General features: G+C 44.3%; 2 protein-coding genes across 3 annotated transcripts in view; both read left to right on the forward strand.

Annotated features, from left to right (window-relative positions):
- The first annotated feature begins 4,134 nt into the window (after nt 1-4,134).
- On the forward strand, nt 4,135-9,701 carry topaz1 (testis and ovary specific TOPAZ 1). The gene is made up of 5 exons (XM_075450346.1): nt 4,135-4,279; nt 6,475-6,627; nt 6,771-6,974; nt 8,832-9,018; nt 9,099-9,701. The coding sequence occupies exons 1-5, from the start codon at nt 4,135-4,137 to the stop codon at nt 9,295-9,297; spliced, it is 888 nt and encodes a 295-aa protein (XP_075306461.1). The 3' UTR covers nt 9,298-9,701.
- A 5,042-nt stretch (nt 9,702-14,743) lies between these two features.
- Nucleotides 14,744-27,180, forward strand: part of trim71 (tripartite motif containing 71, E3 ubiquitin protein ligase) — a 33,127-nt gene continuing 20,690 nt past the window's right edge. For both annotated transcript variants that reach the window (XM_075449925.1, XM_075449926.1), the window contains exon 1: nt 14,744-16,516. In XM_075449925.1, the coding sequence (XP_075306040.1) occupies nt 15,731-16,516 (786 nt within the window). In that variant the 5' untranslated portion in view covers nt 14,744-15,730. The remainder of the gene's footprint in view (nt 16,517-27,180) is intronic.

Here is a 27,180-nt window from a genome sequence, read left to right on the forward strand (position 1 = left end):
ATAGGCGGCACACCGGCGGAGCTCGATCGAAGGTATGGTCTTCACATGCGACGGCTTCTCCTTACAGTCACAGAAGACTTGTGCTGCAGCTGCTGTAAGTGAAGTTTTTTTTTTTCGCGTTTTCAGATTGGCGCCAGGAAGAGGAGACTTTCACTGCGACAGCCCCGATAACACAGGTATGAGCAGCGCCCAGAGGTTGTTGGAGAGAGAAACAAGTCCGTGCCTCAAATGTGGTGCACTTCACCCGCGGGCTGATTTCCATCTTTTTTTTTTTGCATTTGCATTTGCAGAGGAGGGTGACAGCAGGCCATGGAGACCGCGGTGTAACACCACCCAAGCCAAAACGCAGAGCACATGCCCCGGCACAAACAAGCAGCCCAGACATGTGGTAAAGTAATGGGGTCTACGCTGCCCCTGCTTTCTGTCGTGTATAGGAGGACAAAGAGCTCTTCTCCCGGCGCCCATTTTGAAGCATTTTATTTGCAGGGCCTCAGGCATGATAATAATGTCTCTGCAGCTTTAGAGAGGAGCGTTGATAGGGGTTTGTCTTGCGTAAAAGCTCCAAATTAAAAGGCGCAGAATGAAAACCGAGGAGAAGAGCGTGACGTGTTACGAAATTAAGAAAACACGACACCCTTTTATCAGTTTTTTTTTTTTTTTTTTTAGGTTTAGAAGACAAGGATTTTCACAGTTTTACAATGCCTAGTTTGTGATTTAGTGTCACACGCTGCAGAAGCTTAGATGTTACACACAAAATCGGATTGGGTGTTATTAGAGGTGTGAGTTTGAAACTTTTTTTTTCTTCTGTTTTTTAAAAAAAAAGGGTCAGTCCGACGCCAACAACAATCACGCGGACGGTGACCTGGAAAGGTACACGCACAGGTCGCAAGATCAGAGCTGCTTTGTGTGTTCAGTGTTCAAATGTTGTGTTCGTGTCCACTAGCAGGAGTCAGCCCATCCACACGGACTCCCCTCACATCCCCCACTTAATGTCCGCAGGCACTGGTGAGTAAAAGTGGAAAAATCGCTTCTGTCTCAGGTTTCGCTGATGACAGACTCTTTTGGCAATTGAACTGTCGGCGTGAATCTTCGGCCGTGTTTTCCTTACGTAAAACAAAACTGTTGTCCGGCTCCCCTCGCAGGGCCGTGGATCAAAAACGCAGCAAACGTGACCGATCTCAGGCGCCAGAAATCTAATGCTGTAAGTGTTCCGTTGTGTGAAGTATGATCACCTCCCTCAGAACAAGCTTGATTTATTTTTTTCATACATGTTCACTGGCTTTAACTTTGATTAAATTGTGGGGGGGGGGGGGGGCATTATTTTGGAAAGAATCCCTTTGGAATCAGAGCTGGATGAATGGCTGTGGGTGACGCATTAAATCTGTGTCGATGCAAATTGGACAAAAAGGGACATTTGTTGCATTTCCTCAATTCCTGCTGCTGCAGCTTAATAGAAAACATAAAAAAGGACCAAAGAGTGGTTTAAAGGGATAGTTCGCCTCTTTTGACATTAAACTGTATGACATCCCATACTAGCAATATCATTTCTGAACATTGACTTAACCCTGCTGCGTCCTGTGAGCAGACTTCCAGCCTCGTTTTGGCTTTGACGAAGGTAGTCCGGCTAGTTGGCTGGGGCCACAAAAATATATCATTTTGCTTCTCAAAACAATATGCGTTCAAAAGAGTAATACATTTGCATCACAAAATCACAAAAAGTCAGACCTCACAATCGCTTGGCGCTACTTTCTCTCCCTTCGTATCACTGCGGGCTGTGCAGACCGAGCAGTTAACACTGTAACAGGTGCGGCTGTCGGCAGGCGGCAATCACGGAGTGATATGAAGGGAGAGAAAATAGCGCCAAGCGATGTGAGGTCTGACTTTTTCTGGATGAACGATTTTGTGATGCAAATGTATTACTCTTTTTGAACGCATATTGTTTTGAGAAGCAAGACGCTTTATTTTTGTAGCCTCAGCAAACTAGCCGGACTACCTTCGTCAACGCCAAAACGAGGCTGGAACTCGGCAGGACGCAGCAGGGGGTAAGAAAATGTTCATAAATAATATTGCTAGTATGGGATGTCATACAGCTTCATGTCAAGAGGCGAACTGTCCCTTTAAGTAATTCATTCTTTGGAACTGCGGTTTTGTTCTGTCACACGGTTGGTCGTAAGTTCAGTGTTTGGTCCATCTGTGTAACGCAGCAAATCTTCTTCTAACTCTCAGTACTGCAGGCAGTTCTTTAGTGAATCACTATCCTGTGGGTTCAAGATGTGTCGCTTCCAACATCTACCTGTGGAGGGGGATGAGAAGGTACGTTGAGCACAGAAATGGATTTGTTCCCAGCTTGAAACCAGTGGGCTTAACTGTGAAAAAACTTGTAGAAACCTGGTTTCCCCTTAATTCAGTGGAAGAAGAACCGTGAACTGTACATGTTTCCTCCCATGATTCTGAGTATTGGAGCCAGGGGGCTGTGGGAGTGTGTTGATGTCGAAGCTTTCAGATGATTGTTGAGCTCCCCCTGCTGTGCTACAGCTGTGATTGCACGCTTCTGATCCTTTGAATCTCTTCATTTGTTGTTATGTGCCTGCTAGTTCTGTGTTGAAACTGTGGCAAGGTTCACCAAAAATCCAGCATGCCTTCAGAAAGCTGGTAAGTTACCCCCCCCCTTAACATTTGATAAATTTGACATGAATGCTATTGGATAGATTTTGGAATAATCCCTGCTTTACATTTTCACCTTCATGAGCCGCTCTTGCCTGCCTTTCTGTGCCTGTCTGCAGGAGCCGTGTTTATGGGATACTACCACAAAAACCCACCGGGAGTGTATTTCTCCGTGCCGGTCCTGCTGTCCCTGCTGCGGGCTCTGCTCAAAGCTGGCATGGTGTCTGATGTCTTCGGAGTCCTGAGCGCCAGCTTGGCCCACAGTATAGTGGTCAGTGGGGCAGTCGCTCATCTAACGTTAGCATTAACATCAAGCTGCAGGATGCCTCGCGGGCCAGCAGCCGCAGCATGTTCTGTGGGGAGTTACTGGTCCCCTTTGGACACTGGATTAGATGCTGAACCTGTCCCCCTCCCCCCCTCTTTCTAGCCCGGCCATGAGTTCCTGCTGGACCTTTTTAACTTTGTGAGAGAGAAGGGTCTCATGGGCTTAGTACCTGAACTAATGCAGCTCACATTCAAGGTATTTTAGTGCCCTCGTACTGTATTCACAGCAAGCCAGTGGGATCTGCGTATGTTGTGGTGCGTGTGCAGGATTTTTATCGTGCGTGTCCGTTTGCAGATGGCCAACGTTGGTCTGGAGCTGAGCTTGGATTGTCTCGACTGTGTAAAAAACGCTCCTATGTTCCAGCAGACGGTCCATCCAAACTCGACTGTCGCCGTGTCTGCCAACCACAAGCAAGTGGAACTTTTTCTTTCTTATCCGTGCTGTCAGTGTTTTCATTTTTTCCAACTGTAATCAACTGAACGACTGTCTTCTTTCCCTAAGGTTATCCACCCCCGCACACTTTCCAGAGTACCTGAATTTAGCCCATGCAGTTGTTGAAATAGAGGTCGGTGCTTTGCTTCTTTCGGCCGGTCATGAGCACGTTTGGTTTCAGTTAACTGTCGTATCAATATGAATTTAATCTCTTTGTCAGCTTTGCACCAAGCAAGAGGACTGGAAGCGGATCGGAGAGGTTTTTAGGTGCATCTGCCAGTCCAGCCACCATCCCTACCAAGTAGAGCGCATCAGTGGTCGCATTGCCATTGCACTCCTGTGCGAGAGCAAAGACAAGCTGTCGCTGCCCTTTGCTGCCTTTGCAGAGACGGGTAACAGCTGTTTGTGAACATGGCTCTATTCACTAGCGCTTATCACTCTCCTTTAAACATATATGATAATGCCTGATGATTTTATTTATTTGTTTTTTTTAGTGTGTCAGAACGAAGGTGAGGACAACCTGATCAAGAGTTTTGTTGGCAGAATCGGAGTCTCGTTGATGTTAAGATACCACAAAACTCATCAGTGGGTCAAGGTAAGTGAACCGCGTGCGTCTTTCGGGCCCGTCTTCATCTTCCGTCTCATTTCTTATGCTCGTGGGATATCTGTCTCGCGTGTGTCTCCAAATGTAGGGTCGCAGGGTGGTGGAGATCATGTCGACTTCGAAGGTCGGCTACACAACACTGAAGGGTTTGTTTGGGAACGAGGATGGAGCATCGCGGTGCTACCTGGTCACTGTGGCAACGGAGCTCCTCCTCCTCAGTGGCAGTGTGGAGGGGGCTCTAAACACACTCCGAGGTAACAACGTGGTTAGCTCAGCTGACTTTATCAACCTGTAAAGGTTTTTCTGTAATGGGTCCTTCTTGATGGTGAGTCTGGTGGGTTGAATTAGAGGGGAAAGCGTGTGATGTCATCGGACAAGCGACTGCACTCGTGTTACACCCAGCGAGCAGCAAAAAGACAGCTGGCCTAATGGCCGTGGACAGTTTGACTGGCTCAAACAGGTCTTGAATAATGAATAGCTGTTGTGCGATTGACAGCAGCAGCAGGTTCAGAGAAGGGTCTTCCTTAAAAGTTTAGAGAAGAGACCCAGAGAGATTTCTGTCTTTAACAGAGACAAGTGCAGTCCGGCATTTGGTGTCTGGTTTGTTAGCTTTCTGAGTATTAATCATTATTCTACAACAGTATGACGAACCATTGACGTGATAAGCTGTTTAATGTCTGCCATGTTTAGTCTGTGTGAGTGCAAAGTTTTTAATGTCGGCGCGACCTTATCCTGAACCCAGAGAGCTGATTTGGTCTTTTACACCCTCATCTTTGCGTACTTGTATACGCTTTCAGGATTTTCTTCATGAATTTTCCCGGCTTAAGAATAAGGTTCATATCAGCAAACTTGATCTCCGGCCAGATGTTGATGTCTGCGGTCCACAGATTGTTTGGGAGGTCCCTAAGATCTCACAGCTTTTACAATCAGCCCATGGTCTCAGGATATTTCTTGCTGATTATTTATTCATGCTTTCATTGTTCATTCGCTAACAGTTCAAAGTGTTTTGGAATAAAAGCCGAAGTGTGTTCGATCCCTCCACCGTCGCTGTGGAGCGGAGAACAAAATCATTCATCGGCCCCGGTCGACGTCTCGGCTCATATCTTTTTCATGAGCCCAGAAATGCCCGATATCGGGAAAAAAAATCCCATGAGCATGTAAAAGAATGAACCATTTAAATGGTAGTTCTAAGTAAATGATGATGGGATTATAAAATTCGTTGAGGAAAAAAAGCCTCTTTATTTATAGTACAAAACATTGAACAATTACACATTCAAGGTCCGGGGGTGGTCGGTATTTTCGAAAGACGGAATATCATACACAACACGTTAAAACAGTCTCACTCATTGGCCAAATAAGCATGCCATTAGAGTTGGTTCTGTTCTTAAAGGAAAGAGTCAGGGCCTCCTCCTCACATCAGTCCCAAATTTCTGATGAGGACGAGATGTGGAATCAGCAGGTGATCCACTTTGAAAAAGGCAAAGAGTCACTCCTGCCAACATGAAACGCAAGTTAACGGGCTAAAGATTTTGCCATACGTTATCTGTGTAAGTATTTTAAAGGCAGGAGTCCACTCAGCGCCGAGCAGAGGAGACTGGATCCACATTCAGCACATCCAGCCGAACAAAGAGCTGCTGTTCTTTATGTTCATACTGCGGGGGGGAAACTGAGTGGATTGGACTTGCAGAAACGACATTGTGTAAACGGACGTGTCAGCCAATTATTTCAGTGGTGAAATATGTGAAAAACAACATAGTTTTCAGGTCTCCTTCTATACATATTAACCATGATAAACTGTGGTTAAACGTGTGTTGTTGAGAAGCTTTTTTTAAATCTGTTTAACTGTTACTATAAGTCTTGAGATTTCATATTAATGGTAAGAAAAAGCCCACCTTGCATAAGTTTTGCTCTGAGCATGGACCAAATATGCAGCTCAGTGGGGGGAAAGGTAGGAAATGATCTTAACGTGCACTGATGCAAACGAAAACCGCATCCTAACCCGGTGAGCCTGAACTTAATATCTTGTTTATGTAAGCAAAAATACGATACTCTACACTTCCCGCTGTAATAAAAAAACAAAAAAAAAAACAAGGTGGTGAATTATTGCACCGGCCTGTTTTTGCATTGCATTACACTTTTATTGTTTTTCCATTGGACTTTTATGGGATACTTGATACCGGCAGATGGCTTATTTCTGCTTCTGTTGGCAGTAAATCTCCACTGAGTTCCAGAAATAATAAAACCCCTAATTGAACTGAATTTTGACCCTTGAATAGAGTTTTTATGCAGATGTAGCTTTGAGAGCTCACCAGACTGCATATGATTCTGTGAAAGCTTTGAAAAAGAAGACATGAAGGCAATGCTTTTTTTTTTCCTTCCGTCTTGTAAACCGTTTGACGAGCTTTGGCAAGTGTCGTGTTTATTTTCGTTTGTGCATCTGTCCACTCAGAAAACAAGTGGTTCCTGAGCTCGTCCTTGTGGCCGTGTGAGCCTGCAGATCTGGAGAGTCGGACTCATGTGTTGATCCGTCTGGCTAAGAAAACGTCCCACAGAGGCACGCTGGAGGTGCTCTGTAACCTCCCTGGAATTAAAGAGCCCAATGGTGAGCTGCGGGGGGGTTGGTTGGGTGTCAGATGCCCGGAGCATTGGAGAAACCAAACAGTTGAAAGGTTTTCCTATAAGTATGTATTTAAGCTGGTGTCCTCTCTGAAGCCTGATCAGTTTGATTCCCTTCTTCCCCCTCAGACTCGATCGACATCTCCAGGTACAGTCCTCTGTTTAATGCCCACCTACAGGTGTGTGTGGACAGACTGATGCTTCCCGTAGCTTCGGACACGGTGGACTTAATGCTGTCTAAAAACTTGGCTGTTGAGCACTCTGTGCTGCAGACACTTCTACACAAACTGGGCAAGCAAAACATCTGGTTGCGGGCCCGGGAGGTCTTCAGACGTAAGTATCGCTCTCTGGTTTATGGATTGGCTCACTTATGGTGAAGAGGAAAAAATGGCCAAAAATTAGACAATTGAGCTCTCGGGATGAAGCTATACACCGCTCATTGGATCATCCCTGGTCTCAGCTGTGCTTTAGCTTGGAGAGGCTGCAGATAATTTTTTTTCTAGGCTTGAAATGATCACAGTTAGGCTGACGAGCTACAAAATCTACCCTTTTGGCTACTAATACGCTGAAGGATTAGAATTGAAGACGTCAGTTATAGAGCAAGCAAATTTACAATTTGACTTTATTTTTTAAGATTTTTTTAGCTCTAATAGCAATTTACTTCTAGTTTACGGTGACAACCCAGGCAACAGGAGGCAGGAGCATACTGCACAATCAGCCTCACAAAAAAACGAGGCGCTAACACAGCAGTTAATGAGTTAGCCAACTTAGCTTTAGCAAAGGAGTATTTCAAAGGTTGTCAGCCTCAGTATGATGGTTGTAAGCCCTGCTAATGCCCACCTGTGGCAGTGGTCACCAGCTCAGAGATGCTAGTTGTTAGCCTCTCCAAGCTAATGCACAGTGAGACATTAGGCGATCCAATGGGTAGTTGGGTGAAATGCACGCGTTACCGACCACTGCTCCACTTATACAGTCTCATTTTCTCACCCTTTTTCTGCACCATAGAAGGTGAACCTTAAATAATCGATCAATTCAAATAGTGCTGGGCGGTATACCGGTTCACACCGAATACCGGTTTATAATTTCGTTATGATATGAATTTTTAATATACCGCCATACCGGTGTACTTAATTACACAACGGGGGGGAACGCTGCGTCGCGTGACAATGTTTGAGACGGGACCCTTTTCAGTGTTGCGCTTCTAAACACGCATGTTTACTGTCTATTTTTAACGCTATTTAAAAAATACTGGTATTCGTTAAGCTGCATTTCCTTTCCCTGCTCTCCCTCCGTCTCTGTCAGTCACGCGTCTCTCTCACATAGCCTACACACACACACACACACACACACACACACACACACAGCCCCTCCGTGCACACCGCCCCTCCGTGCACACCGCGTGTGTCTCCATCAGCGAGATTATCCCTGGAAGCATGGAAGCTTGCTAGCTTCTGCGCCGCGTTAGATTAGCTCCCATTAAAAAGTCCTATAAAAATATTTTATATTTTTAATACAATGTTGTCCCGACCCATAGCAAACACGCGATTACGCCTTCTTTATAAAGTTAACTAGTCGCAAGTTTGCCGTTTAAAAAAAAAAAAAAAAAAAAAAAAAAGTAGTTGGGTTGTCGAGGTCTAAACACTAGCAGCTGTGAATCAAATAAAGTAGTTTTTTTTAAACTCTTACACTGAATGTTTGCTGCTTCAATCCAGATGAGTATTGAAAAATATTTTCCGCGATTGAAAAAGAGACGTGCGTGTTGAGGATGAGGACCAGCCTGAACCGGAGGTGTCAGTCTGAAACAGCTGAACAGTCCGACCTGTGTAATTAGCTATGTTATTCATTTGTTTACAATGAAGATGTGAATATTAATACAATAAAGTTTTGTGTGACCAATTATTAACGAAGGAATTATTTTGAAGAATTTTTATTTTAATTTTTAATTCTGTTCTCAATCTGTAGAAAATGCTGTGAACACCTAATTATGCATGAAAAAAAATACCGTGATATACCGTGAAACCGTGATGCCATGAAAAAATACCGTGATATGTATTTTTGGTCATACCGCCCAGCACTAAATTCAAAACATAAAGTTGACTTAAAAAAAGGAAATCATTTAATCTGAACTTTCAGAGATTGTTCAAATTATATTTTTATTCTTATTTTTTTAACTGAATGGTTGATCACCAGGTTCTTTAAGTGTGGGCTACTACCCCGGAGTATCTGCTCCCCCTGGTGACATGGCACTTATCGTCCCCTGTGAACTTGGAGAGGTGGAGCTGGCCCTCGCCTTTGAGATGGTCATCACCGTCAATGCATCGATCATTCTTCCCCTTCCAGAGACCACCGCTTCTTCTCTCAGCATCACTCTCACAAGGTAAATTGCATATTTGTGTGCGAGACTTCCAGCTCGTTTGGTCTGCACGTACGCGACGGTCTCGCTTCCTCTTCTTCCAGGTCCCAAAGCTGTGAGAGCGAGTACCTCTCAGCAGGAAGCCGCCTCCTCTCTGCAGCTTGCATCCCGCAGCCCAAACTCACCGTCCACTACACTGCAGTTAACTCCTCCCAGGAGCAGGTCTTCAGACTCGACGTATCCTCAGCGCGCCGTTGGCTCCGCCACAATCATTTATGGGCCGGTGAAGTGTGGACGCACTAAGCCAAATCTTTATTTCCCCTGTTGTCCTCGAAACTATCCGATACTGCTTGTGTTCAACACGCGTTCTTCAGTGAACTCCCTGAAGGCGACCGATGAAATCAGGAAATAGAGTGCATGTTTTCTATCGGCTCATGTATCACTATAGATGAGACACAGAAGATCACAACCAAAGACTGACGCCAGATCTTTACCTTTAGTTTTCTGTTCAGATTCGTTTTAAGATCTCTGTCCGATCAATTTTGTTTCCTGAATCATTTGTGTTGATCCGTCACTCAGTATTTTATGGGATTTTCTATTTGAATACAATTATCTTTGGGAATGGAATCCAGTATAATTTTGCAGCGTCATTGTTACAGTATTGTGTTGATTGTAAATAGAATTTGAGTGTAAATAGATATATATTTATAATGGTGTTTAGTCTTTGACAGTATTATGTTACTGTGTTAATAATTGTCAAAATCTCAATTGTTGCTTGTTCAGAAGCTGTGGTTTACATTTTCTTTGTATAAAGTTTTAATTAAAAAGAAAAAAAGCACAAAAAGATTGGCTTCTGTGGTGGATTTGAAGTCCGTGAATGTAGTGTTCAAGAAAACTATATTTAGTTCTCTAAACGGGAAGTTATTTTGCAGCATAAAGAACGGTTAAGAGTCCAAAAAGAAGTCATCGTGTAGAGTTATCGCTGTAGGGGAGACTGACCTCCTGTACTGTGCTTTGTTGCAGTGACTTCTTTTTTTGGATGATCACAATCTCTGAGTCACTGGCTCTGGTGCTGCTGCGCCAAACAGATGGCTGCAAAGAAGGTTGTTCTCATCAAAGACTTCTAAAAGATTTGTGTTATCTTGATGCACGCGTCGTTTCCTCAAGAACTACAGTCAGGACTCAAGCGGTGCTAATAGAATTAGTAGAAAAGTTAAGAGTACCGTGCCCTGTGGTTGTCCTATGGTGCTGATCACTTTATCAAACACAACTCTTCCAAGTTTCACAGACGATGGTCTTTTCCAGGCGGTTGTGGGCCCCCCCCCCCCTGTATTTTCTGCTGCTTCTTATATAACAGGATAAGTTGGTTTAAAAACATTGAAGAGGGCTCGGATAACATGATTCCCAGAGTGCTGCCTGTTCCGTCCAGGTCAGAGTAGGCTTGTTGCAGCAGGTAGACGATGACATCTTTGACACCAAACCCAGGACAATAAGCAAACTGTAGTGGGTCTTGAAAGTGGATCATTTACCATCTCTACAGGACTTTCATGATGTGGGGTGTTAGAGCAACTGGTCTGTAGTTGTTGTCATGCAAGGCTAAGGTTGAATAGAATCCCACATAGTTGTTCCACACAGGCCTTCAGGAAACTGAGGCGGACACCATCTGGCCCGGCAGCCTTGTTGCAGTTCAGTCCCTTCAGCTGCTTCTTCAGCTGACTGCTGGAGACAGACCGACGGACAGGCTGGGGAGGGGGCTGTTGGTTAGGCTGTTAATGTCCATTACTGAGCTGCAGGGTGCTTCTGTAGGGGTGTGAGAGAAAGGCTGTGGATCCAGAGAGTGTGTGAGGTCCTCGTAGTAGGATGCAGTTGAGGATAACGCTGTGTGTTGTTTTGAACTAAACATATTTGACAAGATGTTCAGGTCATTGGCTCCGTCTAGACTTTCCTCAATCTGTTGTTGGAGAAGCACTTCACTATCCTTGTGGGGATGATAGTATCCACAAGGATGCCGATATAAGCTGACTAAGCTGTCACACGCTTAGTCATGGCGCTGATGTCATCACCATGTGGCTCATAGAGTGTCTAAGATGCTGTTTGATCACAGGTTGCTGCTGAACAAGTACCAGATTATCGTTTGATTTTCCTAATGGTGGATGTTCAGAGGAGCTGTATGCATCTCTAACAAAAAATGAAACTTTTTATTTTCTCTGGTAGAAAAAAAAGGAACGTAGTTGAAATCTCCAGAGATTGCCATGAATGTGTTTGGGTGTTTGAAGCCTGTCAACATCTCAACTAATGACGTGTTATATGTTTGGAGGGGAACTGGGTGAAATACGCACCGCTCCTATTTTAATACAGGTGAACTGTCTCAGTACAAATTTTCTCATTCACAGTGACATGTCCAGGATTACACCATCCGTTAACAAGCACTACAATGCCTCCTACTTTGCTTTTTTGTCGCTCTTTCTGATGTTGCGGTTTGCCTACATAATCTGAAAGCGGGGTCAAAAGGTGTTTGAGTCCGCTTTATGCTTCTGCTAACATGTCTGTGTGGAAAAACATTACAATGCATTCTCCACAGCCCCGCTTTGTCCTTGTGAGTGCTGCAAGCTCGTCCATTTTATTTTCTAGCGGTCTTATGTTACCCATGTGGATTTAGGGAAGAGATGATTTAAACCTCCTCCACCTCCTTTACTGACATGCTGCCACCCAAAGTCCACAGCATTTTCTTTTCATCTATTTGGGGTCTTTTTGGGGCATTAATTGGCTTTTTAAAAACTCAGTCAGCTGCTCCATTTAGTGAAAAACTCTTCCACTGGCATGTTAACTCACAGCAGATGTTAAAAGGTACGAGAAGAAATCCCTTTGGCCTTTAAACCAGCATTGGTAGCTTCCTTTCATTGGCATGCGTGACTTGTAAGGATGTATGTAGCACATGAGCACCAATACTTTTTGTTTTGTTTAGAGCTCCATACTGGACAGCACTGGTAACAGGCACTGCTGTACCCCAGGACAAGTGCAGTTGCATTATAGAGGGGGTTGTCACTGATTTGCAAAAGTTTTGGAATGAGTGGCAAGCGTTGTAGTTACATCTATGTAAATGCCAGGATGTTTCAATGTTGTGGCTGATCAGCGGTGAAGGTCTCAAACACACAAAAATGTTCAAATGAGCAAATCAGTATTTGGTCATATCAGTCAGGATCTATTTATAAATATATATATATATATCAAATGTATCCCTACACTTAACTGCAAATTAAAGTTTTTATGTTCCCCTGGAGGAGCAAATATTTATATTTATAAGGAGGTGCAAGATATGACCATAGATATCTCTTTCTTAATCTTTGTTGTGCTACAGAGCCAATCAACCACCAGAGGGTAGTGCTGGATTATAATGAGAAGACTTTAACAGTTATTAATGCAGATGAGGGGCAGTTCAGTGTACTGCGAATAAGATTGAAAAGATTTATTGTTGCATTGGTGAAAATCTACCCCTGCTCCGATGGTTTCAGGTGTTCTATGCAAAATCTAACTGCCTCTTTCTTAACTTATTACACCATCTCACTTTCTTACACAAACCAATGGTGTAATCACTTCTCAACTCGCAGCCTTTCTCGCTTCACTTTAGACATGTGTTAAGTCCACCATCCGCTGCAGCAAAGTTTTTGTGACCTTTACAATGTCTAAACGCACTTAAGTGATACAGAGACAAAGTGAGGCTGTGAAGGATGACTTCCCATTTCCTAAACATCTCCTAATCTACGAGACAGTCATGAGATGGGAGCTCAGAGGTGAGCAAACATGGGGAAAAAAAACCCTGCAGACCTTCATGTTGTGGTCTGAGTCCATTAATGTCAGAGGGGATGCTACTAAATCTTAAAATTCTTAAGCGGCCGTTCAGTTCGATCACATGCCAGTGAGGACACAGGCGCCTACGTACATGTCATCTAGGGATAGAGATAATCAGAACACAGGCTTGTTTGTGTGATTTTGTTTCGCTCATGGCTGTACTGTCTTAATCACATTCTCCACCTCATTCAATCTCTCACGGCAACCTTGACCGACCCTCACATCTTGGCATCCAAGGACTGATGTTGTGTCTGTCACGTGATACAGTTCAGTCTAACTCCGCAGGCGCGGCCGCAGGGACTCTTCAGCTACATGAGTGTCTGCTGCAGCAGATTTATGAATGGCCTGTAAAAAACTCACGGAATGTTTTCAAACCATTCATCCTTTAATTCACCCTTGGTTACTGTAAATCAAGCACCATCGCCGTCGTTCTTTCTTTAAACCTTGAGATAAATGGAGCATGGAGCAACGTGAAAAATCTGTGTCAAATTAACCTACTTAAATGACTCATATGATCTCACTTAGATAATAACCAAACCATAATTCCATAAGACGTGCAGTTGACCACTTCAATGGTTGTCCTGTACCACTACTGCTTTATTAGTTAGTTATCGCCTTGACAGAGATCATAATTCTTTTCTTTTTGCTATTCGTGTTCGTTATCCTCATGTTGCCTGAGGGCAGAACAATTACAGTAGACAAAAAAAAGCAGCACAGAAGTACAGGAAATTAATAAGAAAAGAGAGTGAGCGTGTATTGCGTATGTAAGTTTACATTACAGTCTATCAGTCGGCTACATATCAATCTCTTTAAATAGATACCCACGCACCACAAGACTTTAAAAATGTGACACGGTTGGATGAAAGTAAAGAGGGAACCTGTAAAGTGACATTTGAATTGCAAACTAATGTGAATCGCTTCTTCATAACTTTTAAGAGCTCATCCAAGTGACCTTTTCAATATTAATAGTCAGAGGGGTTGAAATGAGCTCTCTCAAAGCTCCCTGCACAATCAGGGTGCCAACAGGGAAATACCACAGTAGACTTCTACTCTTTCATATTCATGAACTCCAACAACTCCGTGGATACTCTATAATAACTAGAACCCACTCTACTCTCCTCCCCAACACCTGTTGTCTGGACTGTGGCTCAGAACTCATATAGTATGTTTAAAAGTGTAGCTCCAACAACTGACTCGGTCCCTTTTCAGGCACATGCTCCCCTTCAACAGTCATTTAATTGACATAAAGTGACAATAAAGTCAGTAAAGACGTTTCAAAACTCCAACAAGTAGCACATTTAAATCAAATGAATACGTGTAAGGTTGGACAATGGCGAAATGATTCTCAGGACATAAAGCTGAGTTTTCTACTGTCTTCTTGCCTTCCGTACACACACAAACGTAAAATAAAGCAATTTTACTAATTCACTATTTTGTCTGCATTCGCTATGATTTATTTATTTATTTTTTTTATCATGGTGGAAGTTAGTCTAAATCCCGTTGCCTTGAAACGGAAAACAAATCATTCCAAGGCCCAAAGGTTACCGAAGTAGCCATTAGCCAGTCTAAACTCCACCCATATCAGTCCACCAGCCAGTCAGAGACAGAAATTCCTGAACTGCTGTCTGACCATCAGTCTGTTTATTTATCCTCGCGGAAAGGCGAATTCAATCAAAAAGAACAACTCGGCTTTTTGTCCCGTTTCATTCCCCTCAACTTTTACCAAGATAAAGCTGAAGCAAAACTGTGCACACGCTTGTCACTCAGCTGACCATCGCTCACTTGCGCCATGGCACGCACGCGTTCTCACGTGACCACACTCCCCCAGAGCCTTTGGCACACACCCCTCTCTCCTCCCTTAGGACGGAAGTAGGTCCATTTTTTCCCCTCATCCAGATAAGAGCGGCTCGAGGGGCCGAAGCCCGTGCAACACGCGCTCGTGAGATGGCTTATATTTTGTGTTTGTGTGATCGTTAATCAGCAAAGAACGACAACTCCGAGGAGGCGGGCGTGATTGACCGAGATTTTCCTGTTTGCAAAGACACCATTTTTCTTTTGGTTTTTGTTGCTATCCTGCCTGGGAGGAGAAAACCCTGCGCATTCCTCCGCGCAGGGAGCCACAGACTGAACGGGGAAGGAGAGCTGGAAGCGGCCTCTCCATGAAGTGGACCGATGAATTCACCCTCAGAGGCAAGGGATAGACGTCCTGTCAGATGTTTTGGCTTTGTCAGAGACACGCTGTGGTTGTTATTTGGCATATAGGTGACCCGAGGCGCACTATAAGGTCGCTGCTTTGATGAATAATTCACGGTCTCTCGGTCCAAGGCTCGCGCTGCGACTTCCAAACGACCTGCGCCCGACTCTGCGTGAACGGACCCCCGTGGTGGACTTTAGGCTCGTGTGGTTGTATTGGTTTTTCCTAAAGTGGGGAGTAGGGGAAGTATGAATTGCGTGTCGCTAGTCTAGGTGCTGCTGTGGGGGAGGAGAGAGGCAGCTTCCAGTACTTCAACGCCGACCCGGTGTCACTCCGTTTTCGGGTTTGTTAAATGAAACACAATCGGGACACCTAACCCGAGACTCGCGCTCCGTCATCGCGTCCTTTTTACTGTAGACAGGCACGCGGGTTATTTCCTTGAACCGCCGAGTTGAGCGCAACATATCTCGCATTTAGTTATGTTTGTAGCTACGTTTAATGGAACCGTTTCCGAGCACTTGCTATACCTCTTTGTTTTTGCATCCGACAAAAACTGCATGATATAGATTTTAAAACTCCAAAAACCAACTAGCAGCGTTTCCCAGGCGATCCGACTGTCAGTGTCCCATGAATCCACCTCAAATGCCACATTATCTTCTGTGTAACACAACGGGCTGATATATCCTCAAATGAATGACTCGACCTCATTCCTGCGCGTGTTGTGAACTGAGCCTTGTTTCGCTGCAGATGGCTTCGTTTCCAGACTCGGACCTGCAGACGTGCCCGCTCTGCAAGGAGCTGTGCGGCTCCTCGGCTCCCATTTCCTCCAGCTCCTCTACCTCATCATCTTCCTCGCATAACTCGTCGTCCTCCAGCCAGACCTCAAAGAGGCTTCTCGTCCTGCCCTGCCTGCACACCTTCTGCAGGCAGTGCCTGGAGGGACAGCGCAGTCCCAGTGACCCGCTCAAGCTGCGGTGCCCCACCTGCGACCAGAAGTTCTCCATCTCAGAGGCCGGGGTGGACTCCCTGCCTTCCTCTAACTTCCTCTTCAGCAACCTGCTGGATGTGGTGGTCAGCTCAGAAGAGCAGATCCAAAACAAGAATGGCCTCCACCATCACCGAGGAGGGTTAGTTGGGGTGTCCTCTGCTTTCCATCACCCGCATGGAGGCCTGCTGCACCCGCACAATGTGGGAGAGCCTCAGTGCAGTTCTTGTGACGAGGAGAACCCAGCTACATCCCACTGCCTTGACTGCCAGGAGTACCTCTGTGACAACTGTGTGCGGGCACACCAGCGGGTGCGGCTGACTAAGGACCACTTCATTGAGCGCCAGGGAGAGAGCCTCCACCTCGGCCGGGTCAACAGCAACGCGGGCCAGTCGGGGGTGTCCGTGTCCCTCGCCCAGTCCCTGCAGAACAACTTTGCCCTGCTGTCTCTGTTCCAGGACCGCATGAGTTTCTGCCAGCACCATGAAAGCGAGGTGAGTAGAGCACAGAACTTTACTCACATTACAAACTGTTGAAACTAAAGGCGAGGGAAGGGGAAGGGGGGTCAACCCATTCACAAATGCTATAACTTTGGGTGTGTTTTTTGTGCCGTGGAATCTAAACCTTCTGCATTAGTCCCACACATACATTCACAGATGCTCCTATAGCATAATAGCATTATGTGTGTGTAGTATAGAACCATGCTGCGAGCCATATGGCCTTAGTTTCAAAGGGAGCTGAGTGGCTCTTCACCTAGTTCCCTGGAGAGGAACAGGCACGCGTGTTGAGCTGGATTTTCTCACACACGCACACACACAAAGGCCTTATGTGCACACACACGCTTATAGGGCATAGACACACGCAGAGTCTGGTTAATCTGTACCACACCATCCATTCAAGGCAGAGAGAGGCCCCTGTAGGAACTGCACACATGTTTCTGCGAGTGTTTGAAGTCCTGTCCATGGACTATTTGTGAAGACCTATCTTTTTTAGATAATGGAAAAGACAAGTTAGAATTCAAAAGTGTTTTTTTTGGTTTTTTTCCCCACTGCTGTAGGCAAAGCAAACTACAAAGGCCTGTGTAGCAGGAAACCATTTTTTTTTCTTGGTTTAGTCATCTGGTCAGGAAGTATAACAAATAGCATTAGTAGGAGGTCTTGGAATGCCATATTTGCAATACTTCTGGTTTCTGTTGAGGAGCTTGGAGAAGTTCTTCACCCTGCTCAAGACTTATAAATGGTCGCTCTTTTGGCTGAGTTGCTCGTCATTAAACGTTTGGCCAAGTCTGCTCCCCTAATTCCTCCAGAGAATATAGTGGCGGCGCATTGTAGTAAGTCAGTCAATTAATCTACTGCAGAACTCAAAGCAGTGTTAAGTTTTCCACGTAACCAAGAGCAGATTGTGGTTACACATCAATCTTTTAAGTTACAGTAGCATGTGTGCGCCTTACTGCCTGGGCCTGCATTTAAACACTGCCGACCCAGCAGGATGCCATTCATTGCTAACAGAACCTCGAAAAACAAGCTTGCGGTGCCTGCAATGACTTACTGCCTGCATGTGACCAGAGGTGCAACTCAGAAGTTAAAAAAGCTCTTGCTTCATAAAGCTGTCATCTTAATTGTGACCTGGTAGTTAAGTGTGTGTACATTAGTATATTTCTACCCACACTTTAGATATCATCACCATACTTGCTAATTGTGGCGTAAAATAGCAATGTTTCAAGATTTTAAAGCTACATGTACTTGTGCCACAGCGGTTACAGACTGATATTAGCCGTGTTTCCATTCAGTAGCGAAACAAACAAGATGCAATCCCTAAAAAGTGCAAAAAGAAGCGAGTTAGGTATGTTTCCAATAACTGGTTTGAAACTAATAGAGTAGGCTGCTTAATGTTGCCCGAGGGTGGTGGTACAGTCTCCACAGCTTGTGGTTGCAATTCAGTAGAAGAAGTAGTTTTTGTAACTGGAAAACGAACGTCAAAGAGGGGGGAAAAAAACTAATACTACTTAGTTCAGAACCAGGGAGACCTTTCTCCAAGGGGAAGCCTCCTCCTTTGTGCAATTGTGAAATTGCTTGCATGAGTGAGCATGTTTCTGAGCGGTTGTTGAAGCAATGGACGTGTTGAGATCTTTCTGATCTCTGCCAGGTCTCAAATGATTTGCAGTTGTTTCCATTTCCCCTTTATACAGAGTCTCCCTGAGAATGAGCCAAAACCTCCTCAGCCGAGCATGTAAACTTATTTTGCTCATCAGCGGATGTTTTTTCCAGTTTTTGCCATTCGCGTTCACCTTTTCGTATTCATATCTTCCGAGTGTGGATCAAAAATGCTGTAGTGGCGCGAGTTGAAAACGCGGGGTCTCGTCGCTTCTTTTGCTTTGTGGTAAAGCTTGTCCCTCCTTCACTCAGACAGACAGATGTTTGTTATTAGTTTAACTGGGTTCCAGAGTTGGTGTTTGTTAGAACCCAACGAATCGAAGTAAAACAAAACCTCCAAATGAGTGATTCTTCGTTTTTGTCAAGACTTCAGATCAGTCAACTTGTGACAAAAAAAAAACGCAGAAAACTATTCTTCAAATTTCTATCTTTTTTTTTTTTTTTCCATTCTTATTTTTTGTTGGGTGACCCCCACCCCCCATTCCACTGCCAGTAAATAGGCAGGTTCAGTTTTCCAGTAAGGGCCTCATTTCCCTCTCACTCACTCGGTGTTCTTCTGGCCTGGGGGAGGGAATGACACAGGAGAGGGCTAGTCTTTCTTTACCTGTGAGCGTTGAGAAAGCAGAGCCATTGTCCATCATCCAGCTCTAAGTCCATCATATATTAAAATTCCCCCGTGTGCTTCGTCATTCTGCTGGTTAGAAACCAGCCTCGACTTGTTTTTGTTTGTCGTAGTTGCCAATTACATTCCAATTTCAAATCCTCGTAATCACAGAGGATTAGTTTGTTGGTTTCTTTTCTTTTTTTAATGTATTCTTTCTGTATTGTGCTTTGGAATAAAGTCCATGGTATGCGCAGGAACATCCTGAGAGGCTTGCATTCAGCTGGCTATCAGCTGTAGCCTTTTAAAGGGTTCCCAAGTGCGACTCGTAACGGGGGCACGAGGCGGCGAGCACGCTTTTGTCTGGGCTGGTTCTGCAAGGCTGACATAAAGTGTTTTGGTCCTCGTTCCATTATGAGAGGAGTATGTGGTGTTCTAGGTTGCTTGGTCTTTCAAAGACGATCAGAAATGAATAAATAGATCCCATGATACTCCATGTGTTTATATAAACTCCAGTTTATATGACAAGTCTTTAACCCCCCCCCCCCGCCCATAAATGGTAAATTCTTACGATGAACAATTTGGTTGCTATTTTGTGAAATAATTGCTTTTTTTTTCCTTTTTCTTTTTTTTTCCTGTGTGACAAATCTGCCCTAAATTATTGGGCTCTCCTCTGGTTGTTTGGCATAAATTAGAGCTGGACAGATCAATCAGTTTCACCATAATTGGTTCCAATAGCACTTTTTTTTTTTTTTTTTTTTTAACTGTATCTATCTGTATGAGTTGTGGCTGATGGCTGTGCAGCCTCCACCGTCTCTGCTAGTGTTGGACACACACACACAATGCAGTTTTGAATGCAGGCTCCATATACATCAAGCTGAATTGTGTGTCAAGTACAATTCATTGTTTAACATCTGATATTCTCTGTTGCTGCCCTTAAAATAAAACGGCTCAAGCCTTTTTAGTCGTTGCCAAACAGCTGGCAGAAATGGCAGAAAATGCTGAAGAACAAAACGTTGTCGTCAGTTTCATTTAGGCCATTCTGTTGATAACGCACAACGATTGCAGTTGGTGCCAATAATTTCCATTAGTCGGTTATTTTAACAACTGTGACAGGCGTGAAGAAAAGACGTTTTCTGCGTGCTGTTTCCCAAGAGTGGACGTTCAGTCTGGTTCTGCTTGGCAGAGATTAAAGATGAAACGTGTCCAGCGAGGGGTTAATTAAAAAGCCAACTTGGTTAACCTGTTAAAGAGGATCTCATCAGCCCACAATGGCTCATAAGTCTTAGACAATGGTCCTGGTCTGTGGAGGAGTGGAACGAGATTTAACACGGGCGTAAGTAATGGCATTAGCAATGACTGCATTCCATTTGGACACTCGGGTTTTCAAGACGTTGTCATTGTGCATGTTTGTTTAGCATCTGTTGGGCAAATAATTGATGTTATTATCTACAGCCATGTCTTCTTCGCTTGAAATAAAAGGAAAAAGAAAAGGCTGTATTCACAATTCAAGCCTAATGGTGTATAATGTTTTCTTGCTGATTGTCTTTTGTTGCTTCTCCACTGCTTCTGATAATTGTGACAAATTGCTCGTATGTCATCTCTGACATAAATGTTTACATCGCCACAGTCGGAGAGGATCTTAAAGAAAAAAACGGACAAGATGGATGGGTTTGAATGGAAAACAGATATGCAAAAAACTCTCTGACCTATCCTCATTAATACTGATTTGAGCAACTTCATATTTAACCTGATCTTTCTCAGACTGAGAGAGACGAATTTTTGTCTTTCTTTTATGAACGCTGTGGAATGATGACTGTAGAGTTTACTTGCTGTGGCTTGAGTTTCCCCCAAATCTGTAAACTTAACCTATTGCTATTTCCAATGAGGGTCATTGAAGCACAGAAAATGAAGAAACTGTAGAACCTTGTTGCTTCCCAACTGATGGAGACAAAAAAAAAACTGCCACCGAAAGGAAGAATTTCAGGTGGAAGATAAGACTCCTTGGTGTCTTATCAGTGGCGAAGGGAGTCGGCTCCACGCTGATAAGAACACGCAGGGTATATGTGCTCGAGAGTGGGCGCAGGCCTACCTAAGCAGCGCTGATGTCACTTTTTTTTCACATTCGCATGCAGGGTGTCCCACGCTGTGTGCGTGAAGTTTAAAATGGAAAATTGGATTACATCAAAGGAGCGCCCTCTGCTCGCTGTGATGTCACGCTCCGACATACAAATGAATTACGGGCCCCATTTGAGAGACGGCTAATGATATGTTAATCCTACGAAATGTCACTCCGCTCTTTAGATTGAATTGTTCTTGCCCTGGCTACGTGCATGGCTGCACACGCTCGCGACTTCACAGCAACACACACACACACACTCACACTCACACTCACTCCCAACTGGTCTACGTGTTGACGGGGTGAGGGGCTACTGGAGCGGTCTGATAGAAAGTGGTTGCTGGGCAATGGGGGGGCAGAAATGCGTTGTGCTTTAGGGATGATCTGAAGTTGAACTAATCAGTTTGATGGCCCTCTAATGCTTTTGTATCTCCTGAAGGGCCCAGTTTGTGTGACGTTAACGCACGAAGGACAGTGAGATGTTTGATTCTCCTGGGAGGTCTAGGAATGTTGCTGCGGGTTGTTTCGCATTTCTACTATTCTGGCTTTTTATTTGTGTATTTTACAGCTCTATTGTCCTGTTCTGTAGTAAAGGGTTATCGCTTGAAACACATGCTTGCTTGGCTTTGTGAACCCCTGTTCTACTCCCCCCGCCTTGGAGGTCACTAGTGGAGAATGTTTGCAAGGAAACCTAACCCAACACTGACGCTGATACAAGTCCAGAGGAATTCCTGTAACTTGAGTTTATACCTCCTGGGTTCTCTTTCCCCTTCTCCCTCTCCCTCTCACACACACATAACACATACTGGGTATTTCCTCTGCCGACTCCTGCCTTTCTCATCAGCACTCTCGGCCTGTCTGTTCTGTGTCGGAGACAAAGGACGTCGCAGATACAGAAAATCTCCTGCATGATTTAGCAGCTGTTGCTGTTAAGGGACTAGTGATTACGTTTCATCACTCCTGGATGCGAGTGTGGGAGTGTGTGGCGGCGGCGTTTTTCTTTTCCGAGAGCATCTTCCATCTGTAGGTAGTTATCCCCTGAAGAGGATTTCAGCGTGCGCGCCCTTCCACGCAGGCAGCAGAGTTCGATTATATGAAGTTGGACTTCCAGGGTTTTAATGTGCAACATGTGCCCAGTAATTAGAGAGCATTCCTTGTTTCCTGCGCGTTTCATGTAGGCTAAAGGGAAATGTACGTGTGTGTGTCCTAGCTTTGATGTCCATTTGAGGACTTTTGTCCATATAAATTTTATGGTTTGAAAGGAAGGCATTTATCACATTCCCTTTGACAACAGGATTTAAACCCCATTCAAAAGCTGGAACCTGTGCAGCTTCCCTCTCAGCGGTTGGGCCCAAATGGGGTTTTAATTGGCCATTATTTGACCTCACTCAAAAGAATTGTGCTATTAACACATTTAACTTTAAAGCTCTCCTCCCTGCGTGAGGGACACTGCGCAGCTTCCAGATACAGTTTGTCCGCTGGAAGTTTTGGTATACGTTACAAGCTTTGGAAGGCCTTTCAGAGTTCTTAGCAGCTTGGATAATCCACTGGTGCTGTTCCCAGCATGAAGTACTTCCCTAAAATTGAAGTTAACCTAAGGACTGTATCTATTTGATTGCGCGCACTTTTTCAAGAGTCAAGAGTTAAATATGTCAGGCACAAGAGTTTGAGACATTTCGCATCTAAAACAGCGTGGGTAACCTGGAATCTAGTGCTTTTACATAGCTGTACCATTGTTGTTCTGTTTAGAAAATTTTAGGCAATGCTGATCTAAAACCTCTCCTCACCTCCCATCCCTAACCTGTCCTTACAACCCTAAGCCAGTCAGACTGTTGCCAGGTCTCTGCACGTGTTGGATACAGCCGGTGGCAGAGTATTGGCTGATAGGAAAATCCAGTGAGAGCTACAAACAACCAAAACGGTTTTAAAGAAAGGAATAAGAATACAACTTAAGTTACTTCCAACAACTTTTGCAGCTTGTTAGTTTACTACTGAAGAAGATGTTGATGAATCACATGAAGTTTTATTATTCATGGTGCTATGAAACACACTCCTGTACCAGGTGTTTTTCCCAGTGTTAAACATGTTGCTTTGGCTAGCTTTGCATCTCGCGTTACTGTTGTTTTTGCAAGAGTTGTCTGACTCTGACTATGTAGCGCTTAATCGAGCTGAGGAGCATTAAGCATTTGGGTTGCTTACTATGCAATCTAAATGCACAGCTAGCGTGGTTACATGCTAAGTGGAGTCAAGCCACGGTTAGGGTTGGAATTGGCTGGTCGAATGGACCTCCGTCTTTGTCCCAGTATACATGTACTGGAAGGGAATGGAGTTATTGACGGGCTTTTTTTGACCATATGAGAAAGTGTGGTTCTGAAAAGCAGGATTTTATCACAGCAGAGCGGCAGGCGTGAAATGCCTAAAAGTCTCATTGGGCAGATTTTTTTTTTTTTAATCGTAATTATTGACGAGTTTTGTCGTCTGACAAGAGAAACAGGAAACTATGTGAATGAGAGCAGCTTTAAGGAGGAATAGGGCTGTAATAATAAGCTGTTCATTTTTTACAGATGCAAAAAAAAAAAAAAAAAAGGTTTAGGCTACGGCTACACGAAAACGTTTTTCACTGTAAACGATACTTTTTCTTATCGTTTGGCTGTTGCGGCCACACGCAGCCGGCGTTCCCAGTACCCCAAAACGATAGTTTTGGAGAACGGGTTCCAGAGTGGGAAGATCTGAGAACGGCGTCGTTTCGTTTCCATTGTTACAGCCAAAACGGATTTGTTTACATCTGCGTCACAGCCACATGACCAACGCAGTGACGTATACACATACGTCAGTGGCCAGAACAAAAAGCGGCTTCCATTCAAAATCTGGAAGAAGAAGACAACACAACGAGGACAGACAGCGATCATCATGGACCCCACAACATTGATAGCAGCACTGCTGCAGACACTGCTAACTACAGCGGCGTTGTTGAAGGAACATTTACAGGCGATGCGCTGGTAGAAGTAGGGGCGTACACGCATTGCTTCTTCTACTGTTCTGGTGTAACCGGTGGGGGTGGCTTACAGCGCACCTAGAGGTGTGGCGTGTGTACTGCATCGTTTTCAGCAAGCGTCGCGTTTCCATGTGGACACAGAAGCTTCCCTGTGTGGTCTCAATCATTTTCGTACCCTTTTTTTTTAAAAAAAACCCTCGTTTCGTTTTCGTGTAGCCGTAGCCTTAAACTTTGGAGTGCCTTGACCACGCAGGAGTGATTCACACCCCTGCATGTATTATCTGGGTGTGTAAGTCTGGCTTCACTTTTGTAGGATTTTGATCAAACTAACATATTTACATGCATTGTTAAATTCTAGTTTTGGTATGACTTAATGCAAATTTTAATTTATTGATTTGTTTTTTTTCCTGTGTTTTTTTTTTTTTTTTTCCCAGTCTAATGTCCTTACTGATAAAAGCTAGTTTGTGGCTAAACACACACACACACACACACACACACACACGTGCACATTTGTTATGTTCCCAGCTGCTCCACATTTCATTCACAGTTTCTCCAACTGATTGATTCATGAACCCAGCTTTGATTCTCTCCTGTTTTTTTTTTTTGTTTTTTTTTAATCCCGTCTTCTTTCCTCCATCGGGCCTCAGTTGCCGAAGTCCCACCCTTTCCTTCGCTGTCATTTATCTCTATCTTTATCTCAAAGAGCCACTTGCACGCTCGCTGTCTAAGGAGACCAGCTGACTCCAGATTGTATTCCTTCTCCGCTGCAGAGCTGCCCAATCAGAGCGTCGGCTTACAGCCACCGCCCCCCCATGCTGTATCTGGCAGAGTTTCAAAACATCGGCAGGAGTGTCCGGTGGCAACGAGCCAACAGGGTTTGCCTCAAGAGGGCGGAGCAGTAGTCAAGAAGGAGAAAGAAAAATGCCAGTGAGAGAGAAAGGGAGTGATGGAGGGAAAAAAGAGGGAGGGTAAGAAGATTTGTGGAAAAGGTTAGGGTAGGTGTCTGTAATTTTCTTAAAAAAGCCCTTTTGTCTGGTGCTTTTCCGGGTTTGTCTGAGAATATTGGGATCAGGCATTCCTCAGATTACTCACCCTGAACATACCAGACTGTCTTAGGGCTGGTGCTGACTCTTTAGCCTCTCATTAGTGGAGACATTTTGCTGATCCTTCCTCTGTAAACTGGCTTGACTTTTGCTCATACTAAAATCGATCACTTCCACACTAACAACTAAAGAGGTGTTGCTTGGTTTTAACAACCCCCTCTTGCCGTGGTAGGTTTGGCCGTGCAGGAAACACACTCCTGCAGCTGGTGTAGCTTTTTTTTTCCCCCCAAAGCTTAATAATAACAGTTTCCACTGAAAGTTGGAAAGTTTTGTTCAATTCGAACCTTGAGACACCTGCGTCCGCCTGAAGTGTTGAAAGGGGGGATGTGTTTGCGTTACGCATTCATCAAATACTTGAGTCTTACCTGACGTGGCTTTGGCTTTGCAGTGCATCTCTTTGAGCTAAGAAAGATTGAAAAGAAAGTTCAAATCCGTCTTATCTGCATTCTCCTTGGTAGCAGCGTGTTGTTGTGCTTGTTCTTTTGAAAGGAAAAACTACAACATGGGTTACTGTACGGAGAGAAGCAGTCTGCAGATGTAGTCGTTTTAATTGGGGTTTATTCATTTGAATTATGGTTAAATTTTAGCAATATTTTTGCCATTGTTTTAGAAGCAACTCATTTGCATAAAGGTGGGAAGCTGGCAGATATGTGGAGAGCTGACATCAGCCTTCAGAAATGTCCCTTTTGTGTTTGTTTGTTGGCGTCCGTACCTTTCTGACCCGTCTTGTTTCTGTCTGTTGAAAGGCAGCTAATGAAAGAGCTCACAAGCCTGAATCACGGACACGGTTTACAAAATAAAATTAAATCATCAGCAGGGGTGATCCACAGACTTTTAAAAAGGATTGGGTATAAGTTTCTTTCTAAAAACTCCAAACATGTTTATGTTCCCGCAAGGGATTAATAAAGTTATTCTGATTCTGATTCTGATTGAGACTCTTCGCGGCACTCTTAAATAAATGACTTTTGGCTGTCTTGGTAGAGAAAGTCGAGCCACTGCACACCGTTGCTGAACAGATGAAGTTGCCTCTTCTGTATTCTCCTTTTATTGAACCTGTTTTAGCACTTCACAGAGCCGTTCTGGTTTTTCTGGCACCACAGTGTGACATTACATGGCCCTCGTCCCTTCCCCCCACTCGGCTGTGCACGCAGGCAGCGAATGCTGCATGGAGTGGTTTTAATGGCTAGCCGAGTTGGTGGCCCCCCCCCCCCCCCCCCCCCCCCCCCCCCAGTTCTCTGTACATCAGAGGGGAGGATGGGAGGGAGGAAAAGTGGCAGATCCTGCCGCTGTGTGAACACAAAGCCAGGCAGCTCACAACAATCACGCCTTTTCTATTTTCAAGATCCTCGCACGCATGTTTACATTAGGAAAAAAAAACCAACAAAATGGCATAGGTTCAACTTGAATCATTTCCAGACTGTCACTGGTATAATTAATCAGACAAAATCACCATCCAGGTGACTTAAAGACGAGTCTGAGCAGTGAATTCGGCTCTGCAGCCATGTTTGGTACATTTTCCTCACACAGTCCGCAGCGTTGTGGCGCGGATATATTTTACATACATACAAGGGTGGCGGTCCCCTTAAAGGACCAAGCCAAGCTGTAACCATGGCCCGACTCAACTGTGCATGTCTGCATTTTGATGTTCTAACTTCTGAATGAATGAATCACGTGCTGTCGTTGGAGCCCTGTACGTAATTAATGAATTAATTGCGCTAGAGGACATACTTTTTGTTATTTCTTTATGCTACTGTGAACAAATTATTAATATTTGCTGATAAAGGTGTAGCTGGAAGTAAGTATTTTCTGAAAAATTACTGATTTTTTTTTTTTATTTTTTATTTTATTTTTTTATTTATTTATTTATTTTATTTTTTTTTGGCCTATGATCTGGATAGAAATGAACAATTTTATTTTTAAAATAATTTTTCTTGATCAAGTAGCTGTTGATGCTTTACTCGAGTTCCTTTAAATTAAAGGTAAAATGTTGGCAAAAGCAAAACATTCAGCAACACTCTTCAGTTTTCTTTTTTGTTTTTAAATTTTGATGATGTAGGTGAGTCTACGTGGAAAACTAAGAATGGGTCCGTGCAGTACGACGGGAGGGAGAATGAGAAGCATCCGGTGCGCTAATGAAATCCAATAACTCACTTCCGCCCCCAGCCTGCTGGAGCCCTGCTGCTCAGA

This window comes from Odontesthes bonariensis, chromosome 18, assembly GCF_027942865.1.
Source record: "Odontesthes bonariensis isolate fOdoBon6 chromosome 18, fOdoBon6.hap1, whole genome shotgun sequence".
NCBI classification, from domain to species: Eukaryota; Metazoa; Chordata; class Actinopteri; order Atheriniformes; family Atherinopsidae; genus Odontesthes; species Odontesthes bonariensis.

What these genes read in the sequence shown, in the direction of transcription:
- topaz1 (XM_075450346.1), top strand. Translation starts at nt 4,135, where the DNA reads ATGTCGACTTCGAAGGTCGGCTACACAACACTGAAGGGTTTGTTTGGG. An exon ending in GGCTCTAAACACACTCCGAG is followed by an intron (nt 4,280 to 6,474) that starts GTAACAACGTGG and finishes CTGTCCACTCAG; the next exon opens with AAAACAAGTGGTTCCTGAGC. An exon ending in CTCAGCATCACTCTCACAAG is followed by an intron (nt 9,019 to 9,098) that starts GTAAATTGCATA and finishes CTCTTCTTCCAG; the next exon opens with GTCCCAAAGCTGTGAGAGCG.